This window comes from Recurvomyces mirabilis (assembly GCF_035927965.1).
Source record: "Recurvomyces mirabilis strain CCFEE 5264 chromosome Unknown scaffold_4, whole genome shotgun sequence".
Classification (NCBI taxonomy): domain Eukaryota; kingdom Fungi; phylum Ascomycota; class Dothideomycetes; order Mycosphaerellales; family Teratosphaeriaceae; genus Recurvomyces; species Recurvomyces mirabilis.
This window is the reverse complement of record NW_027041938.1, coordinates 154,633-178,406: the sequence shown is the minus strand read 5'-3', so window position 1 is coordinate 178,406 and position 23,774 is coordinate 154,633. Positions and strand designations below refer to the sequence as shown.

Here is a 23,774-nt window from a genome sequence, read left to right as displayed (position 1 = left end):
CGTACAGCCCAACCCTGCCAATTTCTCCGAGCGTCATTTCTACCATTTCATGACCGCACAACATGCTCCTCCTCTACCCGCGTCCACAACCCAGGATCCAAGCTTCCCGTTCACTCTTCTCCTTCTCATCCTCCTTCGAACGCAACACAAAGCTATCCTCGTCCCAGCCAAAGTACTTCGTCAACTTCTTCCCGCAGTCCCTAAGCATAATCGGGTTGATCTTCGGATCCGGATGAGGACGATGCACAATCACCGTCCCCTCTCTCTTAGCCGCCACCCAAAAAGCCACTGCCGAGCCACCTTTCTGCTCGATCCCGCATCCAGCGTCCGTCATGGCTGCGAGAAAGTCTTCCCAGGCTACGCAAGCGGTGTGCTTTGAGGCGGCGAGAGAATCAAACATCCGGTCGAAAAGTGTGAGGCTCTCTGATGACACTAGGACCTTGTTCCCAGCGATGGGCGGTGCTGAGGGCTGTGGCGGTGCGTCTGCGACGGCAGGTGACGGGGTATCAGCTACCGCTGGTCTAGTCTTGACTTTCTCCTTTGGTGTTGCTACTGGAGTACTCGGAGAGTCCGTCGAGCCCCAGACCGTTTGAGACTCCCGTCGGCACGATGCCAGCTCGATGGATAGATTCTTGATATCACGTTTGCCGGCCGTCCGCGCATCCTTTTCAGCATTATCCTGAGTCGACCTGCCCGGTGTCTCGCCGACCACGATTGTGCGCAGCTTCTTGGTCACTGTTCTCATACTCGCAACATGCCGCTTGTTCTCCCTCGCCAGTATGGGACGAAGATAGAGTCTGATACGCTCCTCCGACATGCACACATCTTCGAAGAAGTATCGATGCGCCTGACATACCCACGCCCAGAACTCATCAAGAGCTGTTTGTGCGGTGGCGTATCTGAGCAGGTCGCCCGGCGCATCCTCCGCTTTGCTCTTCGGAGCAGGAAGCCCAGCTAAGATCATCAACGGCTCGAGGAAGTCCTCGGGTCCGGCTAGGGCTTCCGCATTGGCAGTACAGTTGATATACCACTCTTTGTCGTCCTTCCATTGCATCCCGATCTCGTTACGCCCGTGCCCATACATGATGCGTATGGGATGCGGGCAGTGCAGACGTATGCCGTCCCAGATGTTCACGAATACAGCAAGGTCTTCTAGGAGAATCTGCATGTTCGGACTGATACGAGCTTTCTCCTTACGAGAGCCTCCATCGATGACCTGGTAAAGGTGGCCAAGCAGGAATTTCAAGTCAAAACCGCCATGCTCTTGATGGGTGCAGATCTGCCATATACACCAGAAGAGCGGATCATCATTGTGGAGGTCCCTTGGCTCACAAAGGAGGTGTCTGTTGCCACATGGGCAGCCGCGACTCTCAAAACTCGACACTTGCATTGTTTCGTTCCAGATGTCTCTCATGAGGATCTGTATTATGTCATCCACGGATATTGTGAGCAGTTGCAGTGCTACCTCGTGCTTCGCTGTTCGAGCACGACCGGCCACGACGTTCTCCTTGCCAACCCTTGCCAGACGGGTCAGATCATCGAATACAGCGTTCATGTAAGCGAGAATATTATAGTCTCGCATGACAATGCGAACGATTTGCTGCTGCTGCACAAATTCGGATTGCTTCGAGAATGAGACAGCGTTCTTCGTGCGCCGCACGAGAGCTCGGACATGCTCTGGCTCGGTCTGTGTACATTCGATCGCAACTTTCACGATCGCTACACGCGCCTTGACCGATGCAGCCATGCTTCTAGTGTCCCAGACGGGCGGTGGCCCGAATGCAGTGCTAGCAAACGATGCCAGCAGACAGTCGGATTGTGGCCGATTGAAATCAGTCTCTACCAACGCGGTCCACTTCTCACCACCCTCCGGAGCATCCTGTTCGAGCGGAAGATTCACGACTGCCTCGAGAAAAGCAGCAAGAGCCTCCTGAGCTTCGAGCGTAACTTCAGCACGCGGTAAACCAACCATATCGCCCCGATGAGCAGCCTTTCGCTCCCACTGTACTAAGTCGCCGTATCTGTTACCATGCACCACAACGCAGTGAGGATTGTACGCCAGTCCGATTGTTCCTTCCAGAAAGGGTATACGGATCTGCTCATAGTCAAACCGAAACCAGTTTTGAAGTGTGTGGTGCGTGCGAAAGTGGAGTAGCGCTAGTAGGTTGGCTGGGTCTTTGGCCAGAGTGTCCACGTCTAGATATGGTAGGAGCCAGGCTTCATGATAACGCTGCCAGTCCTCCTGATTCAGCTTCTGCGACCTGTACACAAGATCTGCAGCAGCCCAGCGCTTGTTGTGTAGAGAGGGTGAAGCCGTACGCAGCAGTGATGCTCGTTTCGACATGTTCTTCTTCATCCACCGCTTCGCGATGGCATTGCCGAATCGCTCGAGCTTGTCACGAACATTTGCAAGCGAGGCACGCGCTTTGTCGACATGTTCACGCACAATCTCTTCAGTTTTCTCATCCTCATACGTGAAGTTGTACTCCAACCACGCCCATGTCTCCTGCCACTGCAAAGGGCGGTAATGTTCAAGGCAAGACTTACATGTTTTTGGACAAGTTGGCAGCGTTGCAGCAGACTCGATAGGTCCGTCCTTATGCTCGAATGCCGTGAGAAACAGTCTCTCTACTTCTACTTCTTCGGTGGCGTCCTCGTCTCTCTCAACCTCCGTATACCTGCCTTTCTGGTAGCGGGTGTAAGCATCGCAGCTCATGTCCTTCAAGTCCCGGCATGGAATTAGAGCGTCTCCTCGTCGAGGCATATCTACGGCTGTTGACGGCGTGTGTTGTTTGGGGTATATCTGTAGGAAGCCTAATGCAAAAGAAAAAGGAGGGCAGCATTGATTTGGCGATGGGCTTGTTCAAAGGGTGGATGCTCAAACAGAAGAAGAATGCATTGGTGTGGTCGCGTTCATGTTTCGCAAGCAGAGCTTCAGGGAGAAAAGTGGGGCACAAAGAAATTCTGAAGTCATATGCAGAGTGTGTCTCCCGAACAGGGAAGGAGCAGCCTCCCACATATTCACACCTTTCTCTTCATGGTTCTAGCGTTTTAACACATCTTCAGCAGATGGCTGTGCGGAAGCGACAGGTCTTCGATGATCTCGTCCATCGGTTTGACATGACAGGGGTCGTCACGGCTGCCTTCCGCATAGGTGCGGCTTTCCGAATGCTTCACCCATCTCGAGACGATCGGTCCGGAATCGAAGCGCCGACGACTTGTCGCAAACGTGACTTCTTAGCAGTACCAGTGAGTCGATGGATCGCGGTCCCGTCAAATGCCCCCTGTAGAGCTTGCTTTCAAGCTGATATCGTGGTCAAGGAGATTAAGCGGTCCTGACATCCGGTCCATTGCGGCGTGCATATCTTCATCCGGACAGGCGTTCTGCGTACATCCTCGTACCTTTGAACTGGATGATGTTCCAGGAACATTATGAGGTGGAAAAGAAGAGGTATAACAAGAAGTCCCGAGTGCTACTGATGAGGAAGGCGCGTTCCGGCGTCCTCCGCATCTGGAAACTGCTCCACTTTTCCTCACCATGCGCCATGAGAGATAGACATATATCGATGTTGGCTACTCAGTTGTGCTCTCACCAATTGTACGGATACGAAATATCAATCTAAAAGTAACAGCATCCTCGCTCCTCCAACATGGCTGCCACTTCGAAATCAGGTCACAGCATCCTAATCGTGAATCCAAACACGACCCAATCAATGACCGATGCCTTGAAGCCAATAGTAAACAGTCTCGGCTACAACACAGTCAGTACAATGCTCCACCACCACTATGTCGTCCTCGCCACTGTATTGGACTGAATGATCTCAATTTCAGCAAAACTATACCTACTTCACAGCCCCCACCGGTGTCCCCTCGATAAACAGTACCCAGGACGGCACAATCTCAACCGAAGCCTGCTACACCCCCCTCCTCACCCTCCTAGAAACCCACGACGCAGTCCTAATAGCCTGCTACTCCGGCCACCCTCTGGTCCCCGCCCTCCGCACATACCTCTCCTCGCTCCCCGCCACCACCTCAGCAGTGAAATGCCGCTACATAACCGGGATCCTAGAAACCTCCATCGCCGCCTGCCTTCCCCTACTATCTCAGGACCAGAAATTCGGGATAGTGAGTACAGGTGCTCAATGGGAAGGTCTGCTTAATTCCGCTGTTCGTGGTTTTCTCGGAGTGGAGGCTAGTACTAGGTTTGCGGGGACGGTGACGACAGGGTTGAATGCTAATGAGTTGCATGAGGTTTCGAAGGAGGATTTGGATAGGAGCATGAAGGGGGCGGTGGGGGAGTTGCTTGGGAGGGGTGTTGGGGCGATTTGTCTGGGTTGTGCGGGGATGGCGGGGTTGGAGGAGGTGGTGAGGGAGGCGTGTGTTGAGAGGCTTGGGGGGGAGAAGGGGAGGCGTATCATGATTGTTGATGGGGTTGCTAGTGGTGTGGTGTTGCTTGAGGGTGTGCTTCGGTCGAAGTTGTATTGAGCTTCGACAACCATGAAACGAAGGCAACGATAATGCTGAAGGCTGCGTATCATGCTAGTGTAATGTTCGTATATGAATGTCTGTCTGATTCCCAACATACCATCAACAAGCCTAGTGACCAAGGCACATCCTGACTGTGGCCGTAGTACCAGGCACTGACCTGACATGTCACCTGCATCGTCTACCACGACGAACTTGCGCTCAATCTCCAGCTTACTCTCCTCTCCCAACATCACCGTCTGTCGGTTCCCCCGCAACGACAGACGGAGGAGGCAACCTCGGCGATCGCGCCGCAACAACCGAGGGTGATGCTGCAGGCGGCACACCATTACCCTCCGGCACAACCTTCTTCACAGGAATCACCGCGGCTCCAACCAATGCACTCTGCTGAAACGCCGACGGACTAGGCATCACAGCCCCCGGCGGCGGCACAACCTTAGCCTGACCCAGCATAGGCGACGACGAAGGCGGAAGGTCATGTTTCTGCGGGATGGCTTTACTGCCGGCTGGCCAAGGGCCAGACATCCCATCTGCTACTATGCCGTTGCTTGAAGAGGGACGAGGAATCGGTGGTTGTTGCTGCGGTGTAACTGCCAGATGAGCAGACTGGAGGGAACGCTGATACGCTTGCGGTGGTTGGGGATGTGGCTGTGGCGGCGAGGATTTCATCGGCGAGTGGCCGGCTATTTGATGGTCGTGGACTGGGGGCGGGAGTGTTGTTCTTGGACTGCGCTGCAGAGACGGCGAGGACTGCGGAGGCTGTGCAGATTGCTGAGGAGGGTGTGCAAGTGGTGGGGACATTGCAGGCTGCGTAGCACTTTTGGCAGGAGTTGAGGAGCCATTCATCAAAGGCTGAGGCGTCTGATACTGGTGCGGTGAGCTTTGTTGAACATTTTGCGGTGGTGGCTGCTGCTGGTGCTGTTGCTGGTTTGCAGGTGCGTGTGCGGATCCCGGTCGCTGAGCTTGATAATACTGAGGCGGTGTTGGTTGATAGTATTGTGTGGGCGGGTAGCCTGGTTGTTGGCCGTACATTGGCCGCCCGGGCTGCGAGTGCGGATGATAGCCGTTAGGCTGTTGTTGGTACTGATGCGTGGGCTGTGCTGGGTGTCCGCCTGCGGAGTGTACGGCTTGTTGATGCGCATACACATGTTGATGCTGATGCTGTGGTGGGCCGTAGCCGTTCGATACTTGCTGCACTGGTGGCGGTGACCCAGCATATCTCGAAGACGATGGCCTGGGAGGAGGTGGAAAAGGACTACCCTGCCATGGCTGCTGCGGTGGAGCATTAGGTGCGAAGTTCCCCACGGGAGGATAGCGATAGCCTGGCGGACCTTGGGCCTGACCGTGCGGGGAAAGACTCGGACCGTTCGTGAGCTGGCCAAATGGTCCTGGGCTTGGTCGAGGTTGGTGGGGAGGGACGTAGACACCGTCGAGTTGTCGCTGCATGTGGGCGGGAAGCCCATTCTCCCTGCCATCTGCAGAACTCGCGCCATTCGATGCCGAAGGTGGACTCGTAGCGTCACTCTTCCTCTTCCTCTTCTTCTCTGGACTAGCTGGGCTAGCAGAGGGTGTCTTCTTGCCTAGCTTGAGAGGTGGGATTTTCGGCTTATCCTTGTTTGCTTCCTGCTTCTTGCACGACTTGCAATTGAAAGTGAAGCCATCCTTCTCAGCCTGCTTTGGCGAGAAGCCGTGACACTTGCTGTGCTGCCATACTCCGCACTTGTCGCACGCCATGCTATGTGTGCCGTCGTCCATGTTTTCGCCATGCATGCCACAGATAGCACAGTCAAAGTACCAGTTGCCCTCTCCATCCGCTTCCGCATCGAGCTGCTCGAGCTCCTTCTTGTGCTGCTCCTTTTGTGTCTGAGCCTGTCGTGCGGAGGCTCGCTTGTGCTCTGCATCTGCAGCTTCTGGCTCCTGTGAGGCGGACTCGCCACGCTCTTCAGCCTCTTGGATCTTCTTCAACTCTTCTTCGTGTAGGATTCGCTTCACCTCGCGCTCCTTGACTCTCTGCTCACGTGTCTGCCTCCGCGAATCGTGACCATCCTCGATGCGCTTCTGCCTCTCTTCCTCCTCGCGAGCCATCTGCAGCTCACGATATCTTAGCTCCTCGGCTTCCTTCTTCTCCCGTTCCTCCTTCTCCTTCTCGAACCTTCCAGCCAATCTGCTGGACCTCTTCGCGGTAGCCATTTTCTCTACAACCTCTAATTCACGAAGCTTCTTCAGCTCCTTCTGCCGTAATGCCTCAACACGCTTCTCAATGACAGGTCGGACGTCATCGCTGATGCGCCTATGCAAAGCCTTCTCATTCGGGTCTCGTGATCGAAAGATGGACGAAAGAAAATCATCATACTCATTAAGTGTGATGGCGACCAGCGACCATGTCTTGTCTGTGAACCCAAATGCCGGCTCTTCTTCTGATGCTGGCTTGTGTACATCGTCTCCGTTAGTCATTAGTGTATCCTCTTGTGCGCCGGCTTCGGCATCGGCATCAATGTCTTCGGCCTGTTCATCATCGTCCTCGGGTTCTTCTACCTTCCGACGTTTGCTTGATCGCGTCGCTTTGCTCCTCGTACTCTTCTTGGGCTTGCTCTTGGCTTTTGGCTTTACTGTTGGCGATGGGGGAGGCGGTGGCTCGTCGGATCGTTTGTACAGCCGGTTGTCGTCGAGGACGAAGTATGCACTGTCGTCCCTGTCCCAGCCCAAAGGCTCCATCCGCCATGTCAGGTGGTCATCGTCCTGCGGCATCATCCCACGTATACGCTCTGCGTTGCCCAGGGTCCATGTGCTGAGCTGTTGGAGTACGCGAATCCTTGTGAAGATGTCGAGAGACTGGAAGGAGGCAGGGTCTTCATCGTCGCCAAAGGGATTACGAGCAGGAGCTTTGGCGAGGTATTGCCTGCGTGTATATTCGTCGAAGATCTCGGGCCTGTAAGCGGGCAGTCAGCATCAAATCGGTAGTTGGTCTGGGATCAGATGGAACGTACGTCAGTCCACGATGAGACGACACATATTTGAGCAGCGACAGGCCAATTGCTGCTAGCCGTACTGAAGGCTCTGACCTTAGGCATTCCGCTTCGAGATCCTGTCATCAATCGCCATCAGCATCTATCACGGTTTATGATGTTCATGCTCTAGCAGGCCTCATGCATGCGTGAGAGTGTGATTTACCTCGATATTGAAGTCGTCGTCGATCTTGACAATGTGTCCAAACAGGAAGATGTATTGCATGAAGCTGGCAAACTCCCACATTCTGCGTAACTTCTGTAGTGTCTCGACATGTTCCGGCGCGATCTCTGGCTCGGTGGGGAGGTCCAGCTCAGCGACCTCTGCCGTCCTCTTGCCATATCGCGGCATTGTCGCGAGAGGTAGGGAGGATGTCAGCTGCCAGGGCTGTGCAGCAAGTAATCTAGTTTTGGCTCCAGGATCGTGTCATGAGTCTGCGCGTCAGTCGATCGTCCCTTGGTATGTCGAGTGGGTGTATACTACAAGTCGACCTACGCGCATATGCGTTTGTAAAGTTGCAGACGTGATTGTCGCGAGGCTCATGCTTGGCCTGACGCACTCCAGGCCCGGGCCGAAACCTAGTCTTAGCCCAAGCATGTCATCTGCATGAGTGCCTGAGGGCGATCTCAAGTGCTCCTCTATCTACATCCGACTCCAGAGCACGCCACAGCATCACACGTGACAATGACCTTCAAGGCCTTTGCCCAACGAGAGCGACTTCAGACTTACATTGCCTTGTACTCCATCATCCACCCACGAGTCACGGCTTTCTCGCATCATTGCACAGCTCGTAAAACCGCAAGCTATGTACTGCGAAGGAGCGAGAAATCCTGCCTCGCATCCATTAGCCTAGGATTTCGCCCCAGCATGGGTCACCAGCTATATAGCGAAACGATCACTACACCGCTGCCTCTCACTTCCCGTCCATAACCCATTTAAATGGCAACTCCCGGCCTAACATTTGTAAGCTCCTCCATCATCGACCCCCAAAGAACCTCAGAAGAGCTCTTCAACCGTTCCTACGATGAAGAGCACCTTCCAGACATCCTCAAATACCCACACCCGAAAGCACCAAAATTAGCCAAACGCTACAAGAACATCAACCCCGAGTCGAAGAATCCATATCTAGCTTTGTATCCCGTGATCGACGCCAGCGTCTACCAAACAGCCGCCACCAACAATTTGGCCAAAGATGTCAGCATCAGCAAAACCTTGGACAACCAACCCATCTCGGACTTCATCAACGTCACAGTCCACCGCTATGAGAAAATCCACACTTACGAAGCCCTCCACTCCAATTTCGAACCCGCGTCTCACGCAGCCATCCTCGTCGCCGCTACCATGGAACCAGGTCCAGGCGCAGACCAAGACTGTACCGACTGGTATGTGACGCAACATCTACCCATGATGTCCATGCTCCCCTCGTACCGTCGCTCAACGAGATATCAGCGAATCGATGGCGAGGAGCCACGGTATTTGGCGCTGCATGAGTTTGCCTCTCTGGAGGGCTTCCGGGCAGATGAGGCGTTGGTACCTAGGCTGATGGGGACGGAGTGGAGTAAGAAGGTCATGAGTAGTGCGGAGGGTTTTGAGATGGAGGTTTTTGAATGGGTTACTCTACAGGGCGATAGATCGCTGCAGCTCTTATAAGGGGGGCAGAGCACGAGCATCTACTCCTCGTTTCCGGAGCGCTGCACCTCTCTCTGCTTGTGTCATGCCTGACCCTTCTCACTATCGACAACGAAGGACAACTTTCCAGTGGCCCAGCCTATCGACAGTGAAGACACAATGTGAGCGCTCTGCTCAAAGCCGTGCGTAGTTGATCGTTGAAACGGCGGACACCATGAGAGCCTTCGCAATAAATATTTTCAGGGGTCGAATTACTTGGATCTGTCCTCTGCAAGCCAGCCCAGCCCACCAAGTAAAAGCTACCCTCCAGCCCCATCAGAAGGCCTTCCCATACGTGCAGAACCGAGCATCTACAGGTCCATCAAGGCCACCATCTTCCGTCAAACGTCGACAAGTCAGACACAAGCACAGCCCCATAGCAGCCAATCCCAACCAGCGCGCTGGATTACCCGATGTTCCCTTCTCATCGCAACCCATTCCCATACCAAGCCCAATTATCCATGTCCATCCGCTGTCGGGAAACAAGCCTCATCGTATCCACACTAAAGAAAGAGAGAGATGTCGAGAAGAAATACATTTGAACAGTCTTTTAAACAACCCCGTTGAGATCCATGCGCAACGCAACTGGAGCTGAGTGTCCTTCGCAGGCTATGCGGCAAGAAAACAGGGTTGAGCAGTAGTAAGATGAGAATCGGCAACACAAAAACGCCAGTCCAGCCTAGTACATCTATGCATTTCGGCGGCGGTGTCGGGCCTGGTCCAAAAGAATTGAATAAATCATGCTTTTTGCCCCATAAATATCGTGTCGCTGTGAATGACGCCGGGCGCCTGCTTAATACCTGTGATGCCGATTTGTGGCCGGGTACAGGTCGAAGGGCACGATTGACGTTGTGATGTAGTGGTTGCGGGGACCTGCATCGTGAATGCGCTTACTCTCGCAGTCGTGGAGGTCATCTGCACGACCACCGTTGTGAAGAATGCCAAGGAGATTTTGAGTGACGAGCACGTTGATCGTGAAGCAGGGGGCGACGATTGCATGTGCTATGTGCAATGGGTCGATGCGTGGTCTTGTTTTTCTGGCACATGAGGCTCAAGATCCAGCTCAGACATGGCTTAAGACACCGGCGAAGTGACGTCTCCATTGATAGGATCCAGACGTGCCCGGACAGACGGGTCGAGCACATCGATCAACTTCTTGCGGTTCTTCAGATTCATAGCGCCGTTGCGCCATGCAGCACGCAACTGCTTGAAGGCCGCACCCTCTAGCTCCTTCGGCTCCTCGCTGACAAGTTTGCCGTAGTCCTTGGCAACTCGGTCGCGGATAGCGTTGCTGCTGAGCAAGGCCTGGTCATAGAACTTGATGAGGTTGTGTAGTCCGTTGGTGTTGTGGCGGGTTTTGGCGTCTTCGGTGGCGTAATGCTGGAATTCGCTGTACATGGCAGCATTGAAGTTGCGAAGAAGGAAGTGCGACCAGAACTGGTATAGCACATCGAGGTCGTATGGGCATGTGCCAGTAGCGGCGTGGCTGCGCTGGTCGAGCGCTTTATGCCGCAGTTGAACGTATGGCTCAACTGTCAGATCCTTGGGCACTGTCTCGCTAGGAGCCTGTTGATCCTTCGACCAGTAGATCATCATATCCGGCGCTGGCCCACAATCAGGCGAACGAACGGTGCTCGAGTCCACGCTTACGCTGTCAGTCCCGTTGGCCTGTGATTCGTCACTGGAAGTGGGAGGCGTCTGTGTTCCATTCGATTTTCCAAGCTCGGAAAAGATGCTTCTAGTATCGATCGAGCCATTGGAGAAAGTGCGAGTGGCTGCACCGTGTGGCGGTGGGGTCTGCTTGACCTTCGCCATGACTGTCAGGGAGCTGACCTGGTCATCCGGAAATGCATCGGGTTCCTGGTCTGTCGGACCGTTTGTGACAGCCTCGCTAGCTTGTGAGACCGTGTCACCATACATTGGAGATTTCGCGGGTCGTCCACGAGCATCGTCACCATTAATCGCCTCGGAACCAGAAGGGTAGCTGTTGAATTGTGGAGCCATGCCGTTCAGTGTGAACCCAGCGTCATATGATCGGCGGGCGAAAGGCGGCTGCTGCTGCATGCTGGGAGCGCCAGCAGACTGTGGACCGCGAGATGGGCCTGGAACAAAAGCAGGTGCGTGATGCCTCTCCAATAAGTGCAGTTGCTTCGGCCCGTCGTTCTTTGCACCAGGATTGCGCTGATTCGTGGGTAGTACAAACCGTTCATAGCCCTCTCGTCTCCGTAAACGCTCTTTGCCGTCTTCGCCGATGCGGATCTCCACAGTCTCGGAGTTCATGCAGACGTCCTTCAGCAGATCTCGGTTCGTGTTGAGCTGCTTCATGCGGTTGAAGCTAGCCACTACGTCGAGAAGGACGAAACCTTGGGAGTCCATGTTCTTGCGCAAGAACAAATCTTTGAGGAGATTGTCGATGGAGAAATAGTACTCCAACTGCATGCTGACCATGCCCATGATGTATAATGTATCCATGGAGGCTTGGTACGGCATTGCAGTCATTGGATATCCATTGTAATCGTAGCCTAGAGGACCATAGCTCTGGACGTGCTGAAGCTGCGGCGGTCCATAAGGATTCTGAGAGCGACCATAGTAGTCATTCATTGGTATTGACTGGGCTCGCGGGTTACCTCGAGACCATCCTCCACGTCCACCCTGAGACGGGTATGGATAATGGTTCCCACGACTTGAGTGATAGGCCGAAGGAGATGGTGGAATACCGAAGCCAGACGAAGGGATGAAGTCGCCGTTGGAGTATCCCGAGGCATGAGTGTGAGCGTTCTCACGACCACGTCCACGACCGCCACGGCCCTTGCCTCGTGGTGTTCCAGTGAAATTGCCGTCTTTGTAGCTATCGAAACTTCTGTTTTCCTTGTTATGGCTAGACGGCACAAGCCGAAATGTTGGCCCGTCGCGAGATTCGTTCTCACCTGCGGCGCCGTTCGTGGTTTGCGTGCCGACAGATGTACGGCGAGGTATGTGCACAGGTATGCTCTCCTCGTCGTGGACTTCGCCGTTCACGCCATTGACCTTGGCAGGAGATGCTGTACGTGGCATGCTCGATTGATCGGCAACCCAGTCACTTGTTGCCGCAGCTTGCTCGGAAGTTGAGCTCTCTGCCTTCGGCTGCTCAGCGATCGACGGAGCAGCTGCCACGTCTATCTCTTCAGCAGCACGGTCAGGAGTACGCTCGACTATCGGGCGAGCAGCAGTTTCGCTAGTAGTACGGTTCGGCTTCGGCGGCGGCGGCATGGCTTCACGATCCGCAGAGTTACGACCCCCTGATGCTGTAACATTCGAGCTCTCGTCCATACTGCCACGCTGTGGCGCTCGATCATTCGATCCAGCACCATTAGCACCACCGCGAAGGCCACCACGACCTCTGATACCACCACGCCCACGCTCTGAGCCTGGTGGTCGCCGTCCGTCATGACCTCGTGCGTTCTGCGACTCCCACTTGATGGTAGGAGTGACAACCATCTTCTCCCACTCCGGCTTCTTCCGCCTGCTGCTCTGCGCGTCATCCTCACCTGGCTTTTCAGGACTGCTAACGCCTACTGAGTCTTTGCGATCCGCATCTTGGGCGAGATCCGGTGTTGGCCATGAAACCTCGTCCTTGACCAGTGGCTGAGCTGTCGTCACGTTTGGCAGACTCGAGCGGGTCACGCCGCCATTTCGTGTAGTCAACGGAGACTCAGCTTCTCGTGGGTTCGACTTCGTGCCATGCTGCATTAGATTGTTGATGCGAACCTGATCGGTCTTGCCGGCCCTGCGTGGCTCACTCGTTGGTTGAGTCACGCACTCAGTATTGCGTGAGACATTGCTGACTGAAGCTGACTTCTTTCTCGAGTCTTCGCGTGGTCGTTGGTTCTCCTTAGGTTGAGATATTTCGACAGGTGCTGCGCTAGCTGCTACTTTCGGTGGCGCGGGCCGAGCGACGGCTTTGGCTTTCGCCGCCTCTGCTCGTTTTGCCCAGATATTCACAGGGGGTGGCGGTGCAGGCTGATACGATGGTGGGGTAGGTGCCGGTAATGATGGCTCCTGCGCTTTCTTCTCACCCTTCGCCGTACTGTCGGCTTTCACAGTGGTGTCACTTTTCTGTGACGCTTGAGACGCAGCAGCCTGCCTCTTCTCACGATCCGCAATCCATGATGGCTCCGACACTTGCGACTTAGTCTCCCAAGTCGTTTCTGATGATGTTCCGGTCGTCGGAGCGCTCGAGTCGTCGTCCTTGGTCGTTGTGCTGACCGAGGCCATCAAGTCCGGTGAAGAGGTGCCAGATGGAGCACTTTGTGCTTTTTCTTCGGTCTTGGCACGCTCGACTGCGCTGTCCTTCACCTCTGTAGGCTTCGCCACATCCTGCACTGCCGGAGACGGCTCTACTTTCTTCTCGGTAGCACTCGCCTCCACATCATCCGCCCAGTTTCCCCCTGGTGATAGCTCAGAGAATGCACTGGTCGCAGGTGTTACCGCACCAGAGGTCATTTTGCTCGAAGGCGTCTGTGCCGCGATCGCCGGTGACCGTCCCTTCGCTGCTTGGGCATACGAGAAGCCACTCGGGCTCGCCTGTCCTGCCGCCATCACGTCTTCCTGTCGAGTACCTTCTCCGCCAGCGAAGGTCGCTCCGTCACGGACCCACACTCAGGTCTGCCCGCACGGGCTGTTCCAATAATTCTCGCACAGCCCTGCGCAATGCCGAAACTGCCGGGTCCAGGTATGCCAACAAACGTACGTACCCTATTCCACACGCGAGCGTCAAACTATGCTATCCTAAGGTAGCCTTCGAAGTGGTGCTGAGTGAGACTGTATAGTACGAATGTCGCGGTGGATGTCGTTGACGTAGGTACAGTGACAAGGATGAAGTCCAGTCGAGTGACGTTGAATGCGGAAAGTGAGGTCGAACAAGCTTGTTGCGGGACCAAGTCAGCGAGGAAGTTGCGAAGCTGGATCTGGAGAAATTCGGAAAGTGTCAGCTCTATTGTCTTCCACTGATCATGTGATGTGAGTATGATCACTGCCAAACAACCCTTGGCTGTGACTAGGACGCAGCACGCAGAAATGGCGAAGGATATATCGTACCAGCACACAAGCTTGCTCAGGCTTGCTACTGCCGCTTGCCAGATGCGTGACAAAGTCGCGATCGCTGTTGGTGACTATGTTGTTGTGTGGATGCCCCGTGCGATGCTCTCGACAGAAACTCGCTTCGTGAGTTGACTGTAGGCGGAATACGGTTGCGTAGAAGTAAAGGCGTGGTGGGTGCTTCAGCCAGCGGGCGTGCTGTGTGCTCGAGATCGAAAAAGTGCCTCGTCTCTTTGCACGGGCCTTGTCCTTCGGCAACGAAACTCTGTCCCTGACTTTCCCGCACGAGACCTTTTGTCCGGTCTCGGTATTGTTGCAGAGATGTGCCCTTCAGAAGTTCGATAAGAACAAAGTCTGCACAGTGACAGAATTCGCCCTCGTCGAATATATTTTCCATCCTCGATCGTTCCGCGTGGACCGACTTTCTATAGCCGGCGACCCGCGAGAGTCTCCGAAGAGCCGGAGGCATTCATTAACACGCGACTCGCACGTTGTACCAACAAGTCAAGCACGCACATCAAATACACCCTGGGTCAGCACGTAGCATGTCATGCAATGCTCTGCGTCCTATCACACGAGATTGCTATGATATTTGAAGCCCTCCCAGCCATATGATATGCGCTTGCTCCTCTCACCGACGCCCATCTCGGTCAGATGACACACTCTACGGCCAGAACACGAAGATGAAGTCTATGGTCGTTGACTTTGTACAAGTACACCAAATTCGTGGCCATCTGAAAGACCAATTTGTTGCTCAAGATCAACCTTGCCCCTCTTATTACCATCCCGTCTGGTCTCAGACCTTCCATTCACTACCTAAGTATTCAACAGATTCACTTCAGCACTGTTATCCTTCCGTCAGACTAGGCGAGCCGGTTGGCCAAGACTTGCAATGGCCGTGCGTACAACATCGCAGAATGCATGAGGTAGGTCGATAGGCGGCGGATTACTCGGAGCAGAGTCCAATGCATCTGGTTTACGACTTATGGTTCGGAAAGCAGATCAATATGCAATCACATCGTCCTAGTAAGTGATGAAGACATCGCCGCGTCATCACTAGACACTGAGCACCGTAACGTAGGCATGCGACACGCCACCATTGATAAACTCTCCAAATGAGGCATAACCATTAGCCAGGCATGGCACCCTCACCACCCGATGCAATGGTGACGTCGCAGCAACAAGCCAGAAGGCAAACGATCTTACGGGAGTTCACGACGAGACAGCGCTGGCTCAAGGCATCTCACTTTCTTCGACAAAACCGTGACGATATGACACCGTGGACCAACTTCCTCGCACCGTGGCTCGCGGCTCGGATGCAGACAGGGCAACAGGATGGCATCGGACACTTGGCCTCTGAAAACTTCGCGCATAACGTAGCCTGTCGTCAGACTCGGTGTTAAGAGTGGTACCTGGCATGCTGATGCTGAGCATCGACTTGAAGGCGTCAGCACGTGCAACGATGGCCCGTGCGTTGCACAATGCAAACCGCCTACAATAGAAGATTCAGCTTCACAATATGAATGAACACGTCAGACCAAACCTTTGATCGCGCCGATGGAAATACGTATCGCTACGTGGATCTCAAGGCCTGCGCAGCCCAGCTACTACACACTGCATTCTTGCCCGCCGACGGGCCCTGCTCCCTACGATGTCAGCATCATCACCATGGCCAGAGCCCACCCCTCACATAGCAGCACTCGCCTACGAATTCGTTGAACATCTTTGTGGCTCTCAAACCCCCATAAGTACGGACCCTGCGAGGGAGTTCTCACAATTCTATCGTCAAAAGTACCATCACGCCCGGTACGGCGATGGGAATACACCCGGGCTCGAACATGACTTTGGCTACAAGCACTTCCCATTCGAAAGCGCCTGCTCTGTACCAAGATGCCCGAAGACGTGCGAAACATGCTCGCAGCATTATCGATCCATTGAGCTTCAAAAGTGGAGAGGACTTGGCTATCACCAAACATATTCCGACGCACAAGCCGCAGAATTGGTTCACGAGCTGATACACCCCACCCAAAATGATCTCGCTCACGTCCGCGCGAAGCTTCAACTTCACGGCGACGCCATCGCCAAGCGCTGGCCCAAGCGCTGGCGGAAACGCACGGTCGATCCACGTGCAGCACTTCTGCTGAAAGCAAAACCGGATATCTACAAGCATAGGTGGGTCGAGGCCGAACTTCTGTGTCAGAGCACGCGCAACATCTCGGACCAAGATCTGGTGAAGGACCACAAACTCTGGCTCCTCCCCGATCTTGACCTCCCAGGCCTTAGCGAAACTCCTGGGCGCCTCTTGGCGCTGGTTCGCGCACGGACCGCTTGCCATCCAGCTCAATGGGTGCCGTACGATAGCGAGCAACTCCACTTCCCATTCGATGAAGGCTTGGCTCTGCTGGCGTACATTTTACATTGTGTCGTGATGCAGGACCAAGTCGATACATTCGGCACTATTGTTCCTTGGAAGAAAGGTGCGGCTCATAGGTGGGACATAATCGGTCTGCTTAGAGCTCTGCTAGTGCTTGAAGCACAAAACGAGCTGTCTACCTTCAGGAGATCCACTGTGGACCTCCTGCTGCAGGCTCCCGCGGCCGAAGGTAACAGCGACTGGCAGATATGCGCTGCTCGCGGCTTCATGGACAGCAGCTATACAGTAACCGGACCGTGGGTGGACCAATTCTCCATTGCACCCCCTGTCGTGAACTTCGCGACTGTGGTAGCAGCGATGCGTGACAGGCTGCAGGTTGCCAAGGACGATCTGTACATTCCCAACCCCAAGCGTTTGACGTCGCACGGTGCTGCAGACATGCGGGTAGCACACGAGTCGTTGGCAGGCTTCTGGAAGTCGTTCCGCAAGGACAAGCGAAAGCTGCTGAAGAGGAGCGGCGCGTCGAAGGAAGGCATACGCGAAGTCGTGGAGATGATCAGCTATGATAAGTCGGCCGAGCATGGTCTCAGGATTGATGAAGCATGCACTGCTCTTGACGAAGCATTTGCCAAGCAGGAGTCGAAGCGGAATGTTCGAGATAATGGCAGGAAGCGGCGGCCCCAAGATATCGTAGCGAACGGACATATGCTCCTCCTCCCACCCACCGCCACTCTGCCCATGCTCAAAATCGAGAGGCTCACACTAGCGGAGCCAAAGCAAAAGATCAAGACCCGCCGCAGCGACAGTGCCGCCATTGTGCCGATCCTCGACATCTCCATGCAGGAAGAACATCACCCGAAAATCGAAATCAGCGCAGCCAGCCTAGCACTCCTCCAACGCATGTTCACGCCCATCGCTTGTTCCAAAGCTACAGCCGACATCAAATGGAACGAATTCAATTCCGCGGTCGTGGACGCCGGATGCACGTTCAAGTACGGCGGCGGATCTTCCGTGACCTACACTTTCCGTGGTGCGACGGGGGATGGTTGTGTGATGGTGCATAGGCCGCATCCGGACCCAACGATTGATCCGATTATGCTGGGGAGTTTTGGGAAGAATTTTGCTGTGAGTTTGGGTTGGGAGGGAGAATCTTTTGTTTTGAGGAGGAAGGGGGTAGAGAAGTGAGACGGTGGGTAAGATATGCTGGGGGAAGGCATGCTATACGATGATTAGGTTTCACATCGGATGCGACAGGCTGGCAGATAGGTTCGACCGGGGGGTCCAGATCTTTGAGGTGGAACGTAGACAGACACTTTGGTTCATTCCCGACAGATCTTGAAACTCAAGCTTTTCTATGGTATTGGCGTGATTACTGATGGTACTTTGTTCACAAGTAATACATACAGATCTCCAGATACAAAAGTAGCAGAGTCGTAGATCTACATCTAGAATTATAAGTCGAACGTCGAAATATAGCATCCCCATCATTCAACACCAAACCAGGCAAGCCATCATCATCGAAACATTCTACTCGCAATACGAAGCATTGGTCGCCGTTGTAATGACCCCAGTGTTGATGAGATCAATATAACTCCAATAATCCCTCTGAGTCCCCTGTCCATCCACGGCGGTCGTCGCATACGAAACCGCCGTCCAAAAACTCCCACCCGCCACATACTTCTCCCATGCATACCGCTGCGTATCGAAAACCTCCTTACGGCCAGCGAGCGTGTTATTGAACATGACCTGCAGCGCCCACTCGCCCACAAAAGTCGGGAACTTGGTCTCCGATTCGGCGAGGTAAGCTGCCTGGCCGCAGATGGCGGGGAGGACGTACTCCGAGTAGGTCCCTGCGGCGGCGAAGTAGTAGACGTGGGAGTCGAAGACGATGTTGTCACTGCTGTCGAAGAAGGGGGCCCAGAAGGAGGCGCCTTGGAAACAGTCTTGGATCATTACGGGGATTTTGCGGTTGAAGAGGTTCACGCGCTTGAGGACGCCGTTGAGGTAGGTGAGGATCCAGTCTACGGCGGGGGTTGATAGGCCGGCCGGGGAACCGAAACCGGCGAGGTTGTCCGAGGCCTGTGGGATTTGTTAGCTGGGTGGTCGGGGTTTGGAATTGGATTTATGTGCCTCGTTGATGGGTGCAAGGGTGAAGGCGTTCTGGTGCCCACTGGTGGCAATGAAGGCAAGGATGGCGTCGACGGCAAGGAAACTCCACTCAAGGTTCGTGGCGTTGTAAAACCACGCGTCGTGACCCAGAGCCTCGCCAATGTCCAGATTATTGACGCCGCCTGGTAGGGAGTGGAGGCCGATGATTATGTGCATGTTGTACTTGGTGATGGCGTAGTTGGTGATGCTGCGAAGATGCAATTGTTGAGAGCCTGTGTAAAGCTGGCTTCCAGGTACTTTTACCCAAGCTGCATATGTGGTCGGGATGCGGAGAGTGTTGACGCCGACTGATGCGAGCTGGTCGATGGTGCTGGTGTTTAGGAAGGAGGTGTAGCGGGCTTCTAATACGGCGCCGCATTTCTTCCCGAGTGTCTGACAGAAAGTCCATTCGTCAGCCGCATCAGAAGCATATTGATCCCACCCTGTAGAAACACTTCATCAGCTGGAGTCCTACCTTACAACTATATTGAGTACTGACAGATAGGATCATGCGTCTTCTCCTTCTCGAGCCAGCCACCAAGGTTGGCACCATTGGCCTTGTACGTTTTCCAATTGATGTATTTGCCGCCAGAAAGGTGTGGCCAGGAGATCGTGGGTGCATAGCGTTTGCTGCTTGTCGTTGTAGATGTCACTGGCAACGGGCATTTGGCCGAGAAGGGAACGACGGCGCCATGGGCTGTGGCGTTGGCTGCCTGCGTGATCTGGGCAGCGGAGAGGACAGAGGAGAGCGATGCTTGAGAAGTGGCCACGGCGACAGTCGAGTAAATGGTGGTGTCAGTGAATGTGGTCGTCGTCGGGATGGTCGATACAGAGCTCTGCTGTGGAAGAGCAGAGACCAAAGCCGCAAGGCCCAGTAAGGAAAGGAGGGTTGCGAGAGACATAATGACGATGGCAGAAAACGAATGCGATTGGAAGCGTACTGTACTCATATCCAACGTGGTGGGCTTTGCTCATATACGTGATTGATGGTCGACGCCGTCGGCAACAGCCACGGACGTCAGACCAAAATCATCGGGCAAGGCAGCTCGTCTCGGCATCGCTACAGTTCGAGATCGGACTCGCCACGCGTTTGACAGGGTACGTCGTGAGATGACAGGCGCTATTGCCGCTGATAAGGCTGTTCCGAGCCTGGTTCCAAGATCTAAGCCAGGAACAAAGTTACACGACTGAGGAGAGTTTTGATATTCGGTGCGTCAACTAACGAGCCCTAACTGGACCCACTCGGCCGTAGTATCGCCGAGCCCTAGAACCACCCGCTTTCGTCTTTGAGAAGACTCGGCTTGCAGGACTGACGATGAGATGGCTTCGGTCTTGGATATGCCGAAGTTGGGCTGACTTTGTCGATGGTCTGGACACGTCCTCGAATTCAAGAAAATCTTGATACGATGAAAGTGTAAGCATAGTCGGGATCATCTTGCCGACCATGCACGACTGCCCATGAGAGCCACTTGTCAGCCCTGTTTCTGTCATCCTATGGAAGACTCTTTGCCTGAGTCCCTAGTATCAAAACTACGACGTCTTCAGAGAGGGCATCGCAGCTGTTAGTCGCCCGTAATATAAATTCACCACGGAGTCTCAAATCCCTAAACACGACACAGCAGAGCCTCAGTCGGCTGTTCATCATCTTTTTCCTGTGGTTTTGCCCTCGCTGCCCGTTAGTCGCCGTGGTCTGAAACCCAATCACGATCGTTAGAAGCATGCCCGGATCCTGCCAAGACTTTGATTTGTCCATTCGGTTCACACCGCATCTCATTTCACGACTCTTTCACCCCTCCTCGTCGGGTGCTTGGTCCGAGGCCTTTCCAATGGTGCAGTTGTTTGGCCAAGCACGGGAGCGTACCTGTCGATCCCCCAGCAAAATGCCTGCATGTCGCGCATAAATTCCCCTGTACCTGACGTTGTTCGCTTCGCACAAACGTCGGTTCTGAAACAAACCTCCCGAGGAGAGGCAAATAGAGTGGAGGATTGTGATGCGCGGTGGACCTTCACTATAGGCCAGTTCAACCAAACAATGTCACTTCTCTGATCTTCTCTTCTCAACTTCGAATGCGATGGTAGAGCCATTTCTCCTCATTACTTTCCATCATCTCGCTTCGTCTCATAGCACAAGATGAGATTATACTTCGCAGCTGGTCTGTTTGGCCTTGCTGTGGCGGAGCCCTCTGCACCCGCATCAACGTCTCGCGTCCTGCATGAGAAGCGCCACAGTCAGCCTTCACGATGGATCAAGCAAGACAGAGCTCAAGGCATCTTGCCAATGCGGATCGGCCTGACACAGACCAACCTTGACAATGCTCACAATCATCTCATGGACCTGTCTCATCCGGACTCACCCAATTATGGAAAGCACTGGACCTCACAGCAAGTCATCGATGCCTTTCGACCTTCAGACGATACTGTGCAAACAGTACAGCAATGGCTAGAAGACTCCGGCATCACAGGTATCACGCACTCAGACAACAAAGCCTGGCTCGCCTTCCACGCCACTGTACCTCAGGCAGAAAGTCTGCTTCACACAGAGTACTTCGAATACGAAGACGTCCACACCGGAGGCATCCTGCCCGCATGCGAGCAATACCACGTCCCCCAACACATCCAAAACCACATCGACTATATAACCCCCGGCATCAAACTCCTCTCACCCGAAGGCGTGGCACCCACACCAAACCACCTCACCAAACGAGGCAACGCCGAAGGCGAAATCGGCCTCCACAAAACCACCAAAGCCGCCGCCCGCACCCGAGGCCCCCACGTCCGCATCCCAACCCGCGCCCCACCAGCCAACGCCTCCGACCTCAGCATCTGCGACCAAATCATCACTCCAGCCTGCATAGCAGCCCTCTACAACATCCCGTCCACCAACCTCACTCACCCCCTGAACCCAAGCAACAGCCTAGGAATCTTCGAATCCGAACTCCAATTCTGGGACCAAGAAGATCTCAACCTCTTCTTCTCCAACTTCACCCCCTCCCAAATCCCAAACAATACCCACCCCACCAGCCTCAACATCAACGGCGGCCGCGCCTTCACAAACTACACGAACGAAGGCGGCGTGGAGTCGATGCTAGATCTGGAGATCGCATACCCCATCGTCTATCCACAGAATATTACGGTGTATAATGTGGATGATATCCACTACCAGACCTGGCCGAACAACACCTACACCTGGGGTTTCAACACCCTGCTCGATGCCATCGATGGGAGTTATTGCTCCTTTGCAGCGTATAACGAGACCGGGAATCTGGCGGATTGGGATCCGACGTACCCTGACTTATCTCCCTTTCAGGGGTATAATGGGACATTACAATGTGGAATTTTCGAGCCTACAAATGTCATCTCTATTTCTTATGGCGGTCAGGAGGCCGATGTACCTGTGGCGTACCAGAAACGACAATGTCTTGAGTTCTTGAAACTGGGGCTGCAGGGTGTGAGTTTCTTGTTCGCGAGTGGGGATGCGGGCGTGGGGAATTATCCGGCTAGTCAGGGGGGGATTGATGGGGAGACGGGGTGTCTTGGGCCGAAGGGGGATGTGTTCAATCCTACTTGGCCTAATACTTGTGAGTTCTGGCCCGCCCAAATCACTGATTGAATTTTATAACGAAATACTGATCCGTTGTCGCAGGCCCGTATATCACCAACGTCGGCGGCACAAAAGTCTATCCCAACCACTCTGTCATCAATGAAGCACAACCGGAGTCCGCGGCCAATGACCCTGCTGCAGGAGGCTACTCGAGCGGCGGAGGTTTCAGCAATATTTATCCCGTTCCGGATTACCAAGCCGCAGCAGTAGCGACCTATTTCGCCAACTTCTCCCCGCCATTCCCTTACTACTGCGCCCTCGCCCCGGACACCAATGGCACCGCGACCGGCTCAGGAACCCCCTACGATCTCCTCAATATCACGGCTCTGCAGTCCGGTTCTCAGGGTAAGGAGAATAATGGGACGCTGGGTGTGTATAATAGAGTCGGAAGGGGTGTTCCCGATGTAAGTGCGAATGGGGATGAGATTGCGACGTTTGTTAAAGGGAAGTATGTCGTTTCCGGCGGCACGTCGGCGAGCACGCCGATTTTCGCTGCGGTGCTGAATCGGATTAATGAGGAGAGGTTGAGTTTGGGGAAGGGAGCGGTGGGGTTTGTGAATCCGGTGCTTTATGCGCGGCCGGAGGTGTTGAATGATGTTGTTAATGGGACGAATATGGGTTGTAAGTCTCTCCTGGATCTTTCAATGGGTTGGTGGTCCACGTTTGCTGATGTCGTTTGTAGGTGGCCATGAAGGTTTCAGTGCTGTGAAAGGGTGGGATCCAGTTACGGGACTTGGGACGCCGAATTATCCTAAGATGCTGGAGTTGTTCCTTAGTCTTCCTTGATGGATGTAGCAAGATACGTATCGAACAGCTGCACTTTGTGAGGGTCGGCATACCGGATGGCCCGGCGCAGAGCCTTGGTACCAGGGGCCGAATGTTATCATAGAGTGGCCGGTCCATGCATAGACCAGTATGATGCCACGCATGAACGATGATCCCCTTCACTCAAGCCTCAATCTCCCGTGGTCCTCTCTGCCACGCCTCCAGTCTCCCACCTCTCCTCCAAATCCCTTCCTCTTCCCATCCAATTAGGTCCCGTTCCTGTCTCGGATCAAAAGCCAGCATCCTCAATTCACTCGCCACACTCTCCACCTCCTCTTCCCGCGGTAGTCTCGACCCCTCACATCTCTCCCCCAAAACCTCCCTCATAGCCCTCACGAACCCCTCCCTCTCCTCCTTCCCCTTCGGTCCCGTGACCTCCCCAATCCTGAATTTCACCTTCCGACTCCCCTCTGCTAAGTGCCGCAACGGCATCAGGATCCCTGCTTTCCCCTCCCATTCCCCAGTCAACGTAGTATCGATCCAGCTGACCACCACCTCCCTCAACTCCCCAGCCTTGGCAAAAACCTCACACGCCCGCTCCGCTCGCCTCCGAATCTCCGCACAGAAGGCCTCCAGCCCGAAACTAGGATA

At 54.3% G+C, this 23,774-nt stretch overlaps 8 protein-coding genes across 8 annotated transcripts; 4 read left to right on the top strand and 4 right to left on the bottom strand.

Annotated features, from left to right (window-relative positions):
- Window positions 1–73: 73 nt before the first annotated feature.
- Window positions 74–2,716, bottom strand: LTS14_001894 (uncharacterized protein; the record flags this gene model as incomplete). The annotated part of the gene is made up of 1 exon (XM_064834602.1): window positions 74–2,716. The coding sequence occupies one exon, from the start codon at window positions 2,714–2,716 to the stop codon at window positions 74–76; it is 2,643 nt and encodes an 880-aa protein (XP_064697473.1).
- A 934-nt stretch (window positions 2,717–3,650) lies between these two features.
- Window positions 3,651–4,485, top strand: DCG1 (dal80p-controlled protein; the record flags this gene model as incomplete). The annotated part of the gene is made up of 2 exons (XM_064834601.1): window positions 3,651–3,761; window positions 3,832–4,485. The coding sequence occupies 2 exons, from the start codon at window positions 3,651–3,653 to the stop codon at window positions 4,483–4,485; spliced, it is 765 nt and encodes a 254-aa protein (XP_064697472.1).
- A 213-nt stretch (window positions 4,486–4,698) lies between these two features.
- LTS14_001892 (uncharacterized protein) lies at window positions 4,699–7,842 on the bottom strand (the record flags this gene model as incomplete). Its single annotated transcript, XM_064834600.1, has 3 exons — window positions 4,699–7,414; window positions 7,473–7,570; window positions 7,657–7,842. 3 exons carry the CDS (start codon window positions 7,840–7,842, stop codon window positions 4,699–4,701), a joined length of 3,000 nt encoding a protein of 999 aa, XP_064697471.1.
- A 588-nt stretch (window positions 7,843–8,430) lies between these two features.
- Window positions 8,431–9,122, top strand: LTS14_001891 (uncharacterized protein; the record flags this gene model as incomplete). The annotated part of the gene is made up of 2 exons (XM_064834599.1): window positions 8,431–9,049; window positions 9,115–9,122. The coding sequence occupies 2 exons, from the start codon at window positions 8,431–8,433 to the stop codon at window positions 9,120–9,122; spliced, it is 627 nt and encodes a 208-aa protein (XP_064697470.1).
- Window positions 9,123–10,233: 1,111 nt separating this feature from the next.
- On the bottom strand, window positions 10,234–13,737 carry LTS14_001890 (uncharacterized protein; the record flags this gene model as incomplete). The annotated part of the gene is made up of 1 exon (XM_064834598.1): window positions 10,234–13,737. The coding sequence occupies one exon, from the start codon at window positions 13,735–13,737 to the stop codon at window positions 10,234–10,236; it is 3,504 nt and encodes a 1,167-aa protein (XP_064697469.1).
- A 2,149-nt stretch (window positions 13,738–15,886) lies between these two features.
- On the top strand, window positions 15,887–17,794 carry LTS14_001889 (uncharacterized protein; the record flags this gene model as incomplete). Its single annotated transcript, XM_064834597.1, has 1 exon — window positions 15,887–17,794. The coding sequence occupies one exon, from the start codon at window positions 15,887–15,889 to the stop codon at window positions 17,792–17,794; it is 1,908 nt and encodes a 635-aa protein (XP_064697468.1).
- A 342-nt stretch (window positions 17,795–18,136) lies between these two features.
- On the bottom strand, window positions 18,137–19,659 carry LTS14_001888 (uncharacterized protein; the record flags this gene model as incomplete). The annotated part of the gene is made up of 3 exons (XM_064834596.1): window positions 18,137–18,630; window positions 18,781–19,200; window positions 19,257–19,659. 3 exons carry the CDS (start codon window positions 19,657–19,659, stop codon window positions 18,137–18,139), a joined length of 1,317 nt encoding a protein of 438 aa, XP_064697467.1.
- A 1,229-nt stretch (window positions 19,660–20,888) lies between these two features.
- On the top strand, window positions 20,889–23,144 carry LTS14_001887 (uncharacterized protein; the record flags this gene model as incomplete). The annotated part of the gene is made up of 3 exons (XM_064834595.1): window positions 20,889–22,335; window positions 22,401–22,979; window positions 23,041–23,144. The coding sequence occupies 3 exons, from the start codon at window positions 20,889–20,891 to the stop codon at window positions 23,142–23,144; spliced, it is 2,130 nt and encodes a 709-aa protein (XP_064697466.1).
- Window positions 23,145–23,774: the final 630 nt, after the last annotated feature.